This window comes from Phascolarctos cinereus, unplaced genomic scaffold (genome assembly GCF_003287225.1).
Source record: "Phascolarctos cinereus isolate Bilbo 61053 unplaced genomic scaffold, phaCin_HiC Scaffold_9;HRSCAF=440, whole genome shotgun sequence".
Lineage (NCBI taxonomy): Eukaryota > Metazoa > Chordata > Mammalia > Diprotodontia > Phascolarctidae > Phascolarctos > Phascolarctos cinereus.
The window spans coordinates 245,016,132-245,029,497 of NW_027556402.1; the positions used below are offsets into that span (position 1 = coordinate 245,016,132).

Below are 13,366 nucleotides of genomic sequence, written 5' to 3' on the forward strand. Positions count from 1 at the left end.
TATATATATGTGTATGTATATATCTACATATATTTATCATATGTAAGTATGTGCATATGAGTGTATATATATATGTATATATGTAGATATAGATATAACATAGATATACATTCAGAGGAAGAAATCCAAATTGTTAACAACCATATGAAAAATGCCCCAAATCACTAATAATCAACAAAATGTAAATTAAAATAATTCTATCTTTCAACCTTACAACTATCCAATTGAAACACGACAAAAAAGGAAAATGACAATTATTGAGGAGGGAGGTTTCTTCAAGAAGACGCTGGTGAAGCTGTGAACTGGTACATTCGTGGGAACTGTCATTCTGGAAAGCAACTTGGAATAAGCAAAGTCACTGAAGCGTATGTGGTCTTTGACCCAGGGATACCACTAGGAGGCTTACACCTCAAAAAGACCCAAGAAAAGCAAAAAGGATCCATGTGTATAAAACTATGGTAGCTTTTTTTTTATAGTAGCAAAGAACTAAAACTAAGAGGGTGACTTTCAATTGAGGAGTGGGTAAAGAAATCATGGATATGAATGTAATGGAATATTATTGTTCTGTAAGAAATAATGAAATAAACCATTTCAGAAAAACCTAGGAAGACTTTAGAGTGAAGTCAGAGACCAAGAACAATTTATACAATCACAACAATATTGTAAAGAAAAACAACTTTGAAAAACTTAAGAATTCTTACTAATAAATAGCTAACCACAATTCCAGAGCACTGATGATGAAGCATACTACTCACCTTTTCACAGAGAGGAGATGGACGTAAGATGCAGAATTTTCATACATTTCATACATTTTCAGATACAGCCAATGTTGGGATTTGGTTTTTGACTATGCATATTTGTTATAAGGGTTTTTGTTTTTCTATTTTTTCAATAGGAAGAAAGATGAGAAGAAGAGAGAGTTGGCATGGGAATGCCCCTGCCCCCAAGAGAAAAAGAAAGAGCATAATTTAAGTATTTTTTAAAATGTACATAAAACACAAAAAGGCCAGAGGAATTACAGACAGGAGGACAGCTCGGAAGATAACGGGTGTAATTCCATAGATAGATAGATAGATATAGACACATACACACACACATCACATACGTGTGTGTGTGTGTGTGTATGTGTAGACAGCTAGCTAGTTAGCTATACATAACAGAGATTTACACGTGTTTCACATACAATCTTTTTCCTGTTCTGTATAGGGAAATTTTTATTTCATTTGGCTTTTCCTCAGTTGCCAACTCCTCCAGGAAAACTTACTTGATTCCTTCAGCCAAAGACAACCCTGCTTCCTCAACCCTGAACAGTTAAGTCATCGTGCATTTATTAAGTGCTTACTGAGAGCCAGGCATCGTGCAAGTATTGAGAATACAAAGAAAAGCAAAAGACAGTTCCGGCTCTCTAGAAGCCCACAAGCCAGTGGTCAAGACAAAATGCAACTATGTGCAGCAAGATATGGACAGGCTAAGGTGGAGATAATCTCAGAGGGAAGCACTAAGATTGAGGACTGGGGAAGGCTTCTGGCAGATGGTGGGACTTTTGCTGAGATTTGAAGGAAGCCAGGGCGCAGGAAAGAGGAAGAAGAACCGTATAGATGTGGCCATAGCCAGCCAGTAAACATGCACAGTTGTCAGGAGACAGTGACTTAGGTGAGAAGCAGCAAAGAGGCCTATGTACTGGATCACAGAATATGTGGAGGTGTGTAAGGTGTAAGAAGACTGGAAAGGTTAGGATGTGGCCAGCCAATGAAGGTCTTTTTTTTTTTTTAGGCAGTTGGGGTTAAGTGACTTGCCCAGGGTCACACAGCTAGTACATGTCAAGTGTTTGGTCTGAGGCCGCATTTGAACTCAGGTCCCTCTGACTTCAGGGCCGGTGCTCTATCTACTGCGCCACCTAGCTGCCCCCAATGAAGGTCTTTAAAAGCCTAACAGAGGATTTTATATTTGACCCTGGAGGTAATAGGGGGCCATTGGAGTTCAGTGTATAAAAAATATTTGCTATTATTATTTATTGAATAATATTTGGTTTGGACAGTGAGCTGTGTGACCCTGGGCAAGTCATTTAACCCAGTTTGCATCAGTTTCCTTATCTGTAAAATAAGTTGGAGAAGGAAATGGCAAATCACTCCAGTATCTTTGCCAAGAAAATTCCAAATGGAGTCACAGAGAGTCGATCGAACACAACTAAACAACAAGAACAAATTTGGTTTGAAACTCTCTTATGTGTATTTGTTATGTATCTGCTATTAGAGAGGCAATGTGGTGGAGCACAGAGGAGACTGGCTCTGTAATCAAATTCTGCCTCACTTACCGCCTGACATCTCCGTGCTTCAGCTGCCTTCTCTCTCTCTGTGTAAAAATGGTAGTTGTTCAGGCATTTTCAGTCGTGTCGGACTCTCTGTGATCCCATTTGGGGCTTTCTAGCAAAGATGCTAGAGGGGTTTGTCATTTCCTTCTGCAGTTCATTTTACAGATGAGAAAACTGAGGCCAACAGGGTTAAGTGACTTGCCCGGGGTCACACAGCCAGGAAGTGTCTGAGGCCAGATTGGAACTCGGGGAGATGAGTCCTCTTGACTCCAGGCCTGCACTCTGTCCTCTCTGCCACCTGCCTGCCCAAGAGTGGCGGGGGATTGACTAAATAAATCCCATCATCTCCACCTTAGGTGAAGTAAGTAATGATATGTCCTGATACATTTATCAGGTGAGAATACATCTCAGTTGAGGGGGGGGCCCAGTGTTTGCCTTTCTTTGTATCTCCACTGCCTGGCACATAGTAGGTGTTTAATAATTCCTTGTTGATGATGCTGATGATTGTACACTAGATATGAACAAGTCTGCCTCGACATTCCTCTAGGTTCAACAAGATCTGTTTAAACTGGCTCAGGGACTTCATTACTTCCTCTGAGGCTTGCATAAAATCAGGAGCAATTTTAGAACACAGGAAATTTGAACAGATGACAAGTTGTGTCTTTCTTTTTTGGGGGGGGCAATTGGGGTTAAGTGACTTGCCCAGGGTCACACAGCTAGTAAGTGTCAAGTGTTTGGTGTGAGGCTGGATTTGAACTCGGGTCCTCCTGACTTTAGGGCATGTGCTCTATCCACCGCCACCTAGCAGCTCCCAGGTGACAAGCTGGGAAAGAATATTCTAGCCTAACCCAAGAAGGAACTGCAAGAGAGGGCAGGAAGTGGGAACTACTGTCTAGGCCTCCCCACCCTCATCTTCACTGGAGCATGACCTTGTAAACTCTGAAAGGTCCAAAAGATTTGGGGCTTCCATCAGAGTTCTAGCGGCCTCCCTGGACCAGCTGGTGGCAGTGTCTGCATCAGCAACCAGAGGGAACTGGATGCAGCTTTAAGGCTCTACAGAGAGCCCAGCAGGAAACAAAAAGGCTGTCCTGCCCAGGAGAGACATCTGGGGGACTCCATCCTGTAACCTGGCTCTCACCTTGCCTTGGGCTCAGGACAGACTCATGGGAGAGGGTCACAGACTTCTGGGGGCGATTTTTGTCCTGATTTTACTCTACCCTTTCTAAAGCTAATGAAGCCTGAGTAATTGATAGACTGGGGACAAGGAGCAGCCTGGCTCTGGGGACCTGGCCTGCCTATGGCGTCGGGGTTGGAGAGGAACCCCCAGAGCTCGTGCTGCCCATGAAGTGGGGGAGGTCTCTGAGGTCCCTTCTAGCTCTGGGGCTCTGATCCTATATAGATAGTTGCCTATATGTTATTTCCTTAGGGGGGCACCTGAGGTCAGGAAGACCTGAGTTCAAATCCAGTCCTCTGACATTTACTAGCGGAAGGGACCTGGGGCAAGTCACTTAGCCTCTGCCTGCCTCAACTATAAGATGGGGATGGGGATAATAACAGCACCTACCCCTCCCCCCCGGGTAATGTGTATTATTAGCACAGAGTCTGGCACATAGCAGGCATGATATAAATGCTTATTCTTTTCCCCCTTTCCTTCTACCTACTCTACTATCTACTCTCCATGAGGGTCGAGATCGTGTTCCACTTAGTGTTTATTCTAACAAAATACTCTACACACAGGAGACATTTTTCAATATTTGCTGAAGTTAAAAATGGCCATTCAGAACTGTTGGTGCCAGCCTTCAGTATGCCAGGGAGCCCAGTGCCTCTGAAAGCAGCCTGTTCTATTTTTGGATGGCACTATTAAATGGAATGCTTTTCCTTATAGTAACTGATGAAAGCTGACTGGGAAAGAGCAAGGTCCTGAGTCCATGAGCACATCACTAGAGACCTTTGGTCGACTGCAGAAGAGATCAAGAGATGATACCAGACTGGTTGGTAGTTATGTCTTTCCACAGGTATAACATGGTTTGTAGGAAATCTCTGTCTCCAATCCTCTGCCTTTTCCCCGACCCCTTTCTTCTTCCTCACTCCTCTTCGGTCTTCCTCCCTGTCCCCAGCCTTCTTTCCTCCTTTTCCTCTTCCTCATCCTCCTTGCTGTCTCTTGCTTGCTTCTCATTCCCCCTTTCTGTCTGGTCCCTTCCATGGACAGAGGCCAAATTTCTTCCCTGTCTGCATGGTCTGCTGGATGCCACCAAATATGAAGCTCCTTGTTAAAAACTTGAGGCTCCAGAAGGCTCCTTCCCAGATTTCACTCTTTTCCGACAAAACCGCTCAACTGGGGGCTAAAGGTTAAGTGCAAAAGCCAGAAGGGTGGGGCAGAGGGCCAAGGCCAACCCGTGCCAGGGTCGGAGGGCCACACGCGGAGAAAAAGCCTCTTGCACTGATGAATAAAAGAATGGAGGTCCGGGTTATACTTTATTTTGTTTGCCCAGAAAGATAAGAGTCCAGACTTAAAGAGAAACATTTTCAAGTTTTTGAGGGCATCCTTCACATCCTTCAATGCATGCTGCCAGCTTATTTACATAGTTACTCAAATGTGTTACTGGTGAAATTCACGGCTGGGCAATATCCTGTCCAGGCAAAACAAGATGCAATATTAAAATCTGGTTCATAAAATGTTGTAGTTAATTAGAGCATCAGAGGTCATCTCACTCCATACCCTAAGACACAGGAAGATGAAGTGTTTACCCAGAGGCAGGACCAGGGTCTGCAATTGAAAGCTGAACCTGGAATCCCTGTTTGAGGTAAGAACCTAGCTTCTGCCACTTACAACCTCAGGCAAGCCAAGAATAAAATCAACGTAACTAGTCTAAGAAGAGAAGCAATCAAGTGGAAAAATGTCGTGTGAAAGACGTACGATAAAAATCTGAGAAGCAAGATCTACAGAAAAGTGACACAGATATACAAGATTTAAGAGCCACTCCCCAATAGATAAAGTGGTTAAAAGTTTTCAGAAGAAATGCAAAGTATTAACAGCTACATGAAAAAATGCTTTGAATCACTAACAAAAATGCAAGTTACAACTCTGGAGTTTCATCTCACATTCATCAAATGACAAAGATGGTGAAAAACAGATAGTGAACTTTGGAGAGCTCTTGGCAAGACAGGCACACTAAATCACTGTTGGTGCAGCTATTGTGAAGATTAAATGAAATAACTACATATAAAGTGCTTTATGGACCTTCAAATACCTCAGAAAGTGCTGTCTATGATGACGACGGTTGCTGTCATAATTTGCCAACCAGATAGATTCAAAGGGGATACTTGTTTAGAATATAAACTCGTGTCAAATCTTATGGAAACAGGTGATGGAGATTATGAGCATCACCACTTCATAGAACAGAGAAGCAGTAAAGCATAAAAGTAGTTTAAAATTCTCTGTTCTGCTCCTGGCATTTCTCCTGGAGTTGTAAACACCACATTGGACTGTTCCTTGATCCCTTCTGAAGCCACACTGGCTCTCAGGTAGATGACCATCTTCCAGATGAAGGATCAGCCAATTAAGGAGGACTCTGCCAAGAATCTTGCCAGAAATGACTAAAAGAGAGATCCCCTCCCTTCCCCCCCCCCCCCCGATTATCACAGGACAATCTAGTTCCTTTTCTTTTATAGAGATTGACAATGGAAGCATCCTTGAACTCCTGGAGAATAAGCTCCTCTTACCATATAACCCAGAAGATTTCAATCAGCTTTTGCACAAGCAGTGGACCCCTCCTGCCTTTAAATCTCAGCTGGAATAGAAGCAGCACCAGGTACTTTGTCACCCAAGAGGAACCTAATGGCATTCAAAAATCTCTTCAGTTGGAAGTTCAGCTAGAGAGGGACTGACTTCAACCTAAGATAAGCAGCTTCAGCATTGGTTAATGAAGGTCTGTTGAGAATGCTATGGAAGTGTTCAGCTCATCTCTCCAGGGCTGTGTCTTTATACTAATCAATGTGGCTCCATCAGCACTGAGTAGTTGAGATGCACCAGAGGTCTTTGGCCCATAAGTGGCCTTCAGGGCATCGTAAAAGCACTTTGGATTGTTACCATGAGCAACTGAGCCAAGAATTGCATTTTACTTTTGATGGAGTTACACGCTGCCTTCTTAGAGACAGACAAGCTAAACTGCTGGTAAACCCCGTGGAGTTCTCATTTTTCATTTAGCAGTGTCTGAATTTTCCCATTTGTATTTGGGTATATTTGATACAGATAATACAGATGGACAGTGAACTGGGCCCAGAGTCAGAGAGGAGAAGGAGGAGGAGAGCAGGTTGGACTGCTTCTGGGCAACTGTGAAGACTTGGTACTCACCCCAAGCTCCCCATAACAGCCAAGGACTATTTTTTCTTTTTCTTTTTCTTTGTTTAGGCAATTGGGGTTAAATGACTTGCCCAGAGTCACACAGCTAATAAGTGTCAAGTGTTTGGTATGAGGTCACATTTGAACTCAGGTCCTCCTGACTTCAGGGCCGGTGCTCTATCCACTGCACCACCTAGCTGCCCCTAAGGACTTTTCAGTGCAAACATTTTACTGGTCTTGACGTAAGGCACTAAGACCTGGAACACCACTGCTCAATAAGAAGAACACCCAAAGAGTAATGGGAAGGTACACGGCAGGGGAGAGCATGCTGAGTAAGGATGCGATCAGGGAAGAGAAGATGGGCTAGTCATGTGACGAGAGTGAGGGTGCACAGGGTGAACAGCTAGACAGCTGCTCCCGTACCTTCTGGAGAGTGGGAGAGAGCGAGGAAGGCATCCAGCACACTGGAAAGAGCCCGTGGGGTGAACTTTTGGGAGGGCATATCTATAGGAAGGGATTCTCTCTAGATAGTGAGGTCCTCTAGATATCTGTTTTCAGATGACATTGTGGTGATTCATACAGCTCCAAAACAAAGTGTGCTATCCTGAATGAGATCCATATCTATTTGAACAGCTTGGCCTGATTGGCCACACAGGAAAATCAAGAATGTCTATCGTCCACACTCCCGTCCTCGCTTTAGACGACGTGTTACAAAATAAGAGGAGGACGGCACTTTGGTCTTAATTCTTTGGTCCCCTCTAAATAGAAAATCTCGTCAATATTTCATCATTGTCATAGTCTAAAATGCTAAGAGAAGGAAGAGGTCCTTGATTAATTCAGTGAACAGAAGTAGCTCCACCTTTGATCAGGAGGTAAGGAGAATGCTTGGTGGAAATAACTTAAAAGAGATTTTTGACTTGTTGTCCACTTCAAATGTGTGACTTGGGACTAGAATAGAATAGGGGGAGATGAGGTCAGCTTACATGTAAAAATTACAAAATTCTTTTATTGACCTTAAATTTCTTTGTGAGACAAAGGCCTATCATTTTAATAAGAATGTTATTACAATATTATAACAATATTATAATTACAATATTATAACAATAACAACGATATATTTAAATCATAGAATATTAAGGTTTCCAACAAAGTGAAAAGAACTACCACTCAGATGGCAATGGATAGGTACTCTCTGGGTAACATAAATAAAAATGAGGAACAATGAGGGAGAACAGGAGTAAATTATGCCATTAGGTAAAGGTATGAGTGAAAAAGAAATTGTCTGGTCACATGGCTACCGTGAGGGCTAAACAATGCACAGACTGTGTGCCCCGTCAAGATAATCTAGGTATAAAGGGAAACCAAGGGAGGCCTAACTGCCAGTTTGGCCAACCGTGACAAACTTATGGGAGAACATGAACAGGAGTTCCACAGGCTGGGTGGGTGTGGGCAGGGTGTGATCGGTACCACTAGAGAGCATAACACTCACAAATACATTTGAGTATTTGGGCATCTATATGTAGAGTCCAAAGTCTCACCAGGGCATGGAGGGGACTTTGGGTCTGAAAGGTGCTGCCTTGGCAGTTGGCACGGTGCCTCTAAATTATGGTCCACACTAGGGAGGCTCTGTCTGAGACTGTAGAACTGAAGACTCCTTCTCTGGTTCCTCCTCCAGGTCATACCCTCTAACCACAGGCATCCCACAGGGCTCTGTCTCGGCTCCTCTTCTCTGCTCCTTCTACACCACCTCACTGGGAAAGCTCATCATCGCCCATAGGTTTAATCACCATTTTTATGCTGACAATTCTCACATCCACCTGTTCTTCCCTAATCCCTCTGCTGGCCTCCACGCTTGAATCTCTAACTGCCTATCCAAGTGGCTGTCCAGTAGACATCTTCAACTCAACATGTCTAAACATTATCTTTTCCCTCAACCCGGCCACACCTCAAACTTCCTCATTGCTGTCAAGGACAACATCATCCTGCCAGCCCCTCGGGGGCTCACCATCTCTCACCCCCCATATCCAAGCTGTTGCCTAGACCTATCGATTTCACCTTGGAAGCATATGTTGAACATTCCCCCTTCTCTCCTCTGACACTGCTCTCTCTCGGGTGCAGGCCCTTATCCCCCTCACTGCAATAGCAGCTCCTGGGTCTGCCTGCTTCAAGTCTCTCCCCACTTCGGCCTGTCATCCATTCAGCCTCCAAAGGGATTTTCCTGAAGCACAGATCCGATCATGTCACCCCTTCCACTCAAAATCCAGTTGCCCCCTATCGCCTCCAAGACAAGCACAAAATCCTGAACTCAATGACGTCTAAAGTCCCTTCTATTTCTAAGTCTATGATCCCCATCCTCCCCGCCCCCACTTCCAGGGATGAATGCTTCTAAGAAAAAGAGACACAGGAATTCTCCACCCACTCAAAGGGCCTGGGATTTCACCTGAGAAGCTTGAGATCTTCCAGATGATCACATCCAACCCTGGCATTTTACAGAGGAGACTGAGACTCAGAGAAGCCACAGGACATAAGGATAAAATCTGGACTACAGACTTGGTTTTCCTAACTTTCCTGTGCTTTTTCCTTTACTCTGTGAATCAACCAATAAACAAACCAACCTCTGGCCAGTGAAAAGGCGACGTTTTAATGTCTCTCTGACAGGTAGGTTTATTATTCTAGAATATATCTGAAAGCATTATCTTATTCATTCCAATCCATTCCCATATTATCTTATTTATTCCCTTCTCATTCATATCCAAGGTCCACTAGAAATGGGTGTTTGGCATCGGCTGTGCCCCAGATTTATCAAACCTTTAATGGCTAGTAGTGTTTTCTAAAAAGTTGCTTGCAAGCAAGGGTGCACCATTGGCATCGCAAGTGTCTCAGGTATACAGCAGGCATATAAGCAGGCACTGGGCAATGCAACAACTGCTTGAATTGAACTGAATTTCTGGAGGCATGTCCTCACTTTTCAACCTCTTTTGCTAATAAGAACCTTTGGCAAATCACTTGACCTTGCTTTCTTTTCTCTGGGTGCTAGATGGGACTGCCACCTTTTGGGCATATGATGAATGAGTGAGAGTTTTATACAATGCTTAAGAGATGGTGAGAAGGCTCTGCTCGAAGAGCCCTGACAAGCTTTATTTCTTACCTCTGAAGTATCCATAATACTGAAGATGATGGTTCATAAAGGTATCATAAGGATCTTTGAAATGCTAAGAAAGGAAAGGACACCTAGGTCAGGCAGTTCCCCTGTCATGAGGGCAAGTATTTAAAGCAGCTATCTACTACTGAGGCAGTCACGGAAGGTGAGCACAGAGGCTGGGCCAAAGGATGGGGTGCCTGCTCTTTCACTCATGATTGTAAGCAATTCCCATCTAGGAGGGGTAAGGGACCTTCGATGGTGAGGAAGACGAGAACAGTAAATGTTATTATTGTTCGGAGCACCTCTCAGGGTGGTTGTGAGGATTAAATAATATGTGTAAAGGGCGTGGGGCAGCTAGATGGATTAGTGGATAAAGCACTGGGCCTGGACTCAGGAAGACATGAATTTCAGTCTGGTCATAGACACTAGCTGTGTGACCCTGGGCAAGCCACTTAACCTCTGTTTGCCTTAACTGGAGAAAGACATGGCAAACAGCTCCAGTATCTTTGCTAAGAAAATCCCATGGCAATCCCATCAGAACACACCACTTGATATTCTTCAGGAACCTCCTCTGATCTACTTTTTGGACTCGAATGGCATCCAGAACTCAGATTCCAAGGGGTGAGAGCGTACTGACCTGCTTCAGCTCCGTTGCTATTACTGGATACATGTTATTCTTGTCTCACGAGCTCTAGATTAATCATGTCAGGGGACCCAGCCTTACATCCTAAGCTTCCAAACCGGCAGCTCCTTGTTTTGAAAAAAGCTACAATACCAAGAAATGACAAGCCAAACCCACCGTCTCCCCCTTTCTTGCCACCCCCCCCCCCCCCATTCCCTTATCTAAAAAAAGGCAAGGTCCCTCCTATGAGGGCTGGGGTGGGGAGGAGGTTGGAGGATGGGGCAGCAGTGGGCACCCCCTAAGGTGAGTGTAGGTGGGGAAGAAAAGTATGTGACTGTCCCCCCCCATCCCATTTTCCCACCTCACAAACTGGCTAGAGCTCCCTCACAGGCAGGGGACAAGATGGGGGGGAGTGGGAAGGGTCGGGGGAATCAAGGAGGGGAGGGCACTGGGAGTCAGGCTGAAACTGAGATCAGGGCAGACCCCAGAGAGCTGGTGAAGGAGCTGGGTGACTTCTGACCTCTCCCAACAACTGGAACTTGGACCCAGGGGCCCTGGGTTCGAATGCCGACTCGGCCTCCACTTACTACCTGTGTAACCTTTGGCAAGTCCCTGCCCCTTTCTGGGCCTCAGTCTTCCCATCTGTAAAACGGGGGTAGGGGGCTGGACTAAGATGCTCGCTAAGCTCCCTTGCGGCCCTAACCCTTGGGGGGCCAAGGGTCCGCGAGGACTTCATGCAGGAGACCCCGGGCTCCGCACCTGCACCGGAGGCTCCAGGAACCCAGCGCGGACCCCGCGAACGAACACCCAGGGTTGCCTGGCAACAGCGCGGGCGAACTCGGAAGCACAACGCGTGGGGCGCACGCGCCATTGCTGTGGGAACCTAAGCGCACGTGCGCCCAAGGCTCCGCCCCCTCCTGGCTGGGATTGGTTGGCGCCAGGGCGGGCGGAGCATGTCGGGAGATTTGAATGAAGGGGGCGGGAGCTGTGAGCCACTGGCCGGCGCCCGGCAGCGGCTCCGCCCCCCAGGCGCCCTACCCCCGGTTTGTGTTTAACCGAAGCCATTGTGCCAGAGGGCCCATTTATTCGTTCGTTCGTTCGTTCGTTCGTTCGTTCGTTCGTTCATGCACAGCTCAAAAATGGGGAGTGCCAAAGTCCCAGCCCTTTCATTTTAGAGGCTTAGAAAAGGGAAACGCCCGCTAGCAGCACGGCCCGCACCGTTCCTTCCTTCCACCGGCCCGGATCGCCGCCTGCCTTCGCTGGAGTCCGAGCCACCCCTCTCTGGACTCCTCCTCTTCTAAGCCCTCTGCCCTCAGCTGCTCCCTCCGAAGGTACCCACCGTCTCTTCATTTGATTTGCAGACCACCAACTGCTATCTTTAACCGCCAATTATCAAAGGAGGTAATGCCCGTGCAGCGTCCAGCCCTCAGCTCCTGGCACACAGTAGGCGCTTCGTAAGTGCTCTTCGCCCTCCTCCCCTCCCCAATCTAACGGCCGCCTCTCAGTTCTCATCCTCCTTGTCCTCTGCAGCTGGTGACAACTGGCCATCACCAGTTCTCTCTGAAGAGCGGTGGAGGGATAGGCAGCCCCTCCTCCGGGCCTTCCAGCACCAGCTCAGGTGCCCAGGGAAGCTTGAGGTAGCCACCAAGGTTGGAAATGTCCATTTCTCAGGATCACTGTTGAGCCGCCTGTGCTCGGAGATACAAACGCTAAGTAGAAGAGGCAGCCAGACACACGTCTAGCCTACGTTCTCGATGCTGCGTGCCTGCAGCTGCTGGGGACAGGGACAAACCCCTGACCCTGTCCTTTTGTTGGTAGCCCAAGGGGAGAGGCCGGCCGCCTGATCCCCAAGCAACATGTCCCCCAAAACATGGCGCCTTTCTATAGTACTTGTATCCTATGGAGGGATCAACTACTAGTCGTCTTTGATGAGAGCCACCAGGTATGTGGAAGCAAGGGATGAGCCACAGCTTCTGGTGCCCTCTGTCCTTCAGCAATGGGATCAGAACAGCTCCAAGTGAACTCCTCCAGCTCAGCCCATGCTACAGGTGTATATACTTGCTATTTACTTATCTGTGTGAGACGTTTCCCCTACAGAATAGATGCTCTTTAAAGGCAGTGTTGGCCGTGGTGAATGGAGAAAAGGAGACAGATACGGGCATGGAAATTAGAATCGACAAGACTGGGCACTGACTGCATATGGTTGAAAACTTAAAGAATCTTCAGCCTGGAGAAATGGAGATTTTTATGAGGAAATACCCATTAAAGCCCCTGGGTGTTTACAAAGTCTAAGTGGAAAAAAAAATAAAAGCAGGAATGAGAAATCTTTTTGTTTGCTTTTTAAATCTCAGAACAAGTTTACAAGGGCTGCATTAATGTCCAATTTTGTATTTATTTCTCTGGGCACTGTTTTGGCTCTTGCCAAACGTGTCTAACAGAACCGTTCACAGGACCTGGAAGGGGCCCGAGGAGCTGTCTACATCGGTCCCCTCATTCAGGCAGACTCACCCAAGGTCTCTTAGGTGGTGACGAGCCATATTGTTCTAATACAGCAGTATAACAAAGGCACTTCATTCGATTGCAGTGGAGCCTCAAGCCAACCCTTACAAGGTAGCTTACTACAAGTATCTCCATCCTACAAATGTCTTCATACGAACACACCAACACAGCTAAGGCTCAGACAGAGGGCTAGACCATCAACGTCAACATGGACAAAAGCATCTAAACCTCGGTTCTTAAGCTGAACTTCCTCTTTCTTGTGAGCTTTGGCCTCCTGAGTGGCAAACAGGCTGCACCTGGGACACAGCGAGGAGGCCCTGGGGCCCAACAATCGTGTGAAGTGTAAGAAATGGGGGGGTCGTTCCCAAGCTGCTTCCTAGTTCCATCGCCAGGTACTTATAAGGATCCCCTGCTGCCGTATGACAGGAGGCAAGGAGCGCTCAGCAAGCC

General features: G+C 46.3%; 1 protein-coding gene across 3 annotated transcripts in view; it reads right to left on the reverse strand.

Annotated features, from left to right (window-relative positions):
- AGBL2 (AGBL carboxypeptidase 2) overlaps window positions 1-11,275 on the reverse strand; it is a 71,870-nt gene extending 60,595 nt beyond the window's left edge. For 2 of the 3 annotated variants that reach the window (XM_078148671.1, XM_078148669.1), the window contains exons 1-3: window positions 11,008-11,238; window positions 10,433-10,561; window positions 9,802-9,865 (exon numbers count right to left, since the gene is read on the reverse strand). In XM_078148671.1, coding sequence (XP_078004797.1) covers window positions 9,802-9,865; window positions 10,433-10,465 — 97 coding nt within the window. In that variant the 5' untranslated portion in view covers window positions 10,466-10,561; window positions 11,008-11,238. Of the gene's footprint in view, window positions 1-9,801; window positions 9,866-10,432; window positions 10,562-11,007 lie in introns of all 3 variants that reach the window. The other variant, XM_078148670.1, reaches the window with a different exon arrangement.
- Between the last annotated feature and the right edge of the window lie 2,091 nt (window positions 11,276-13,366).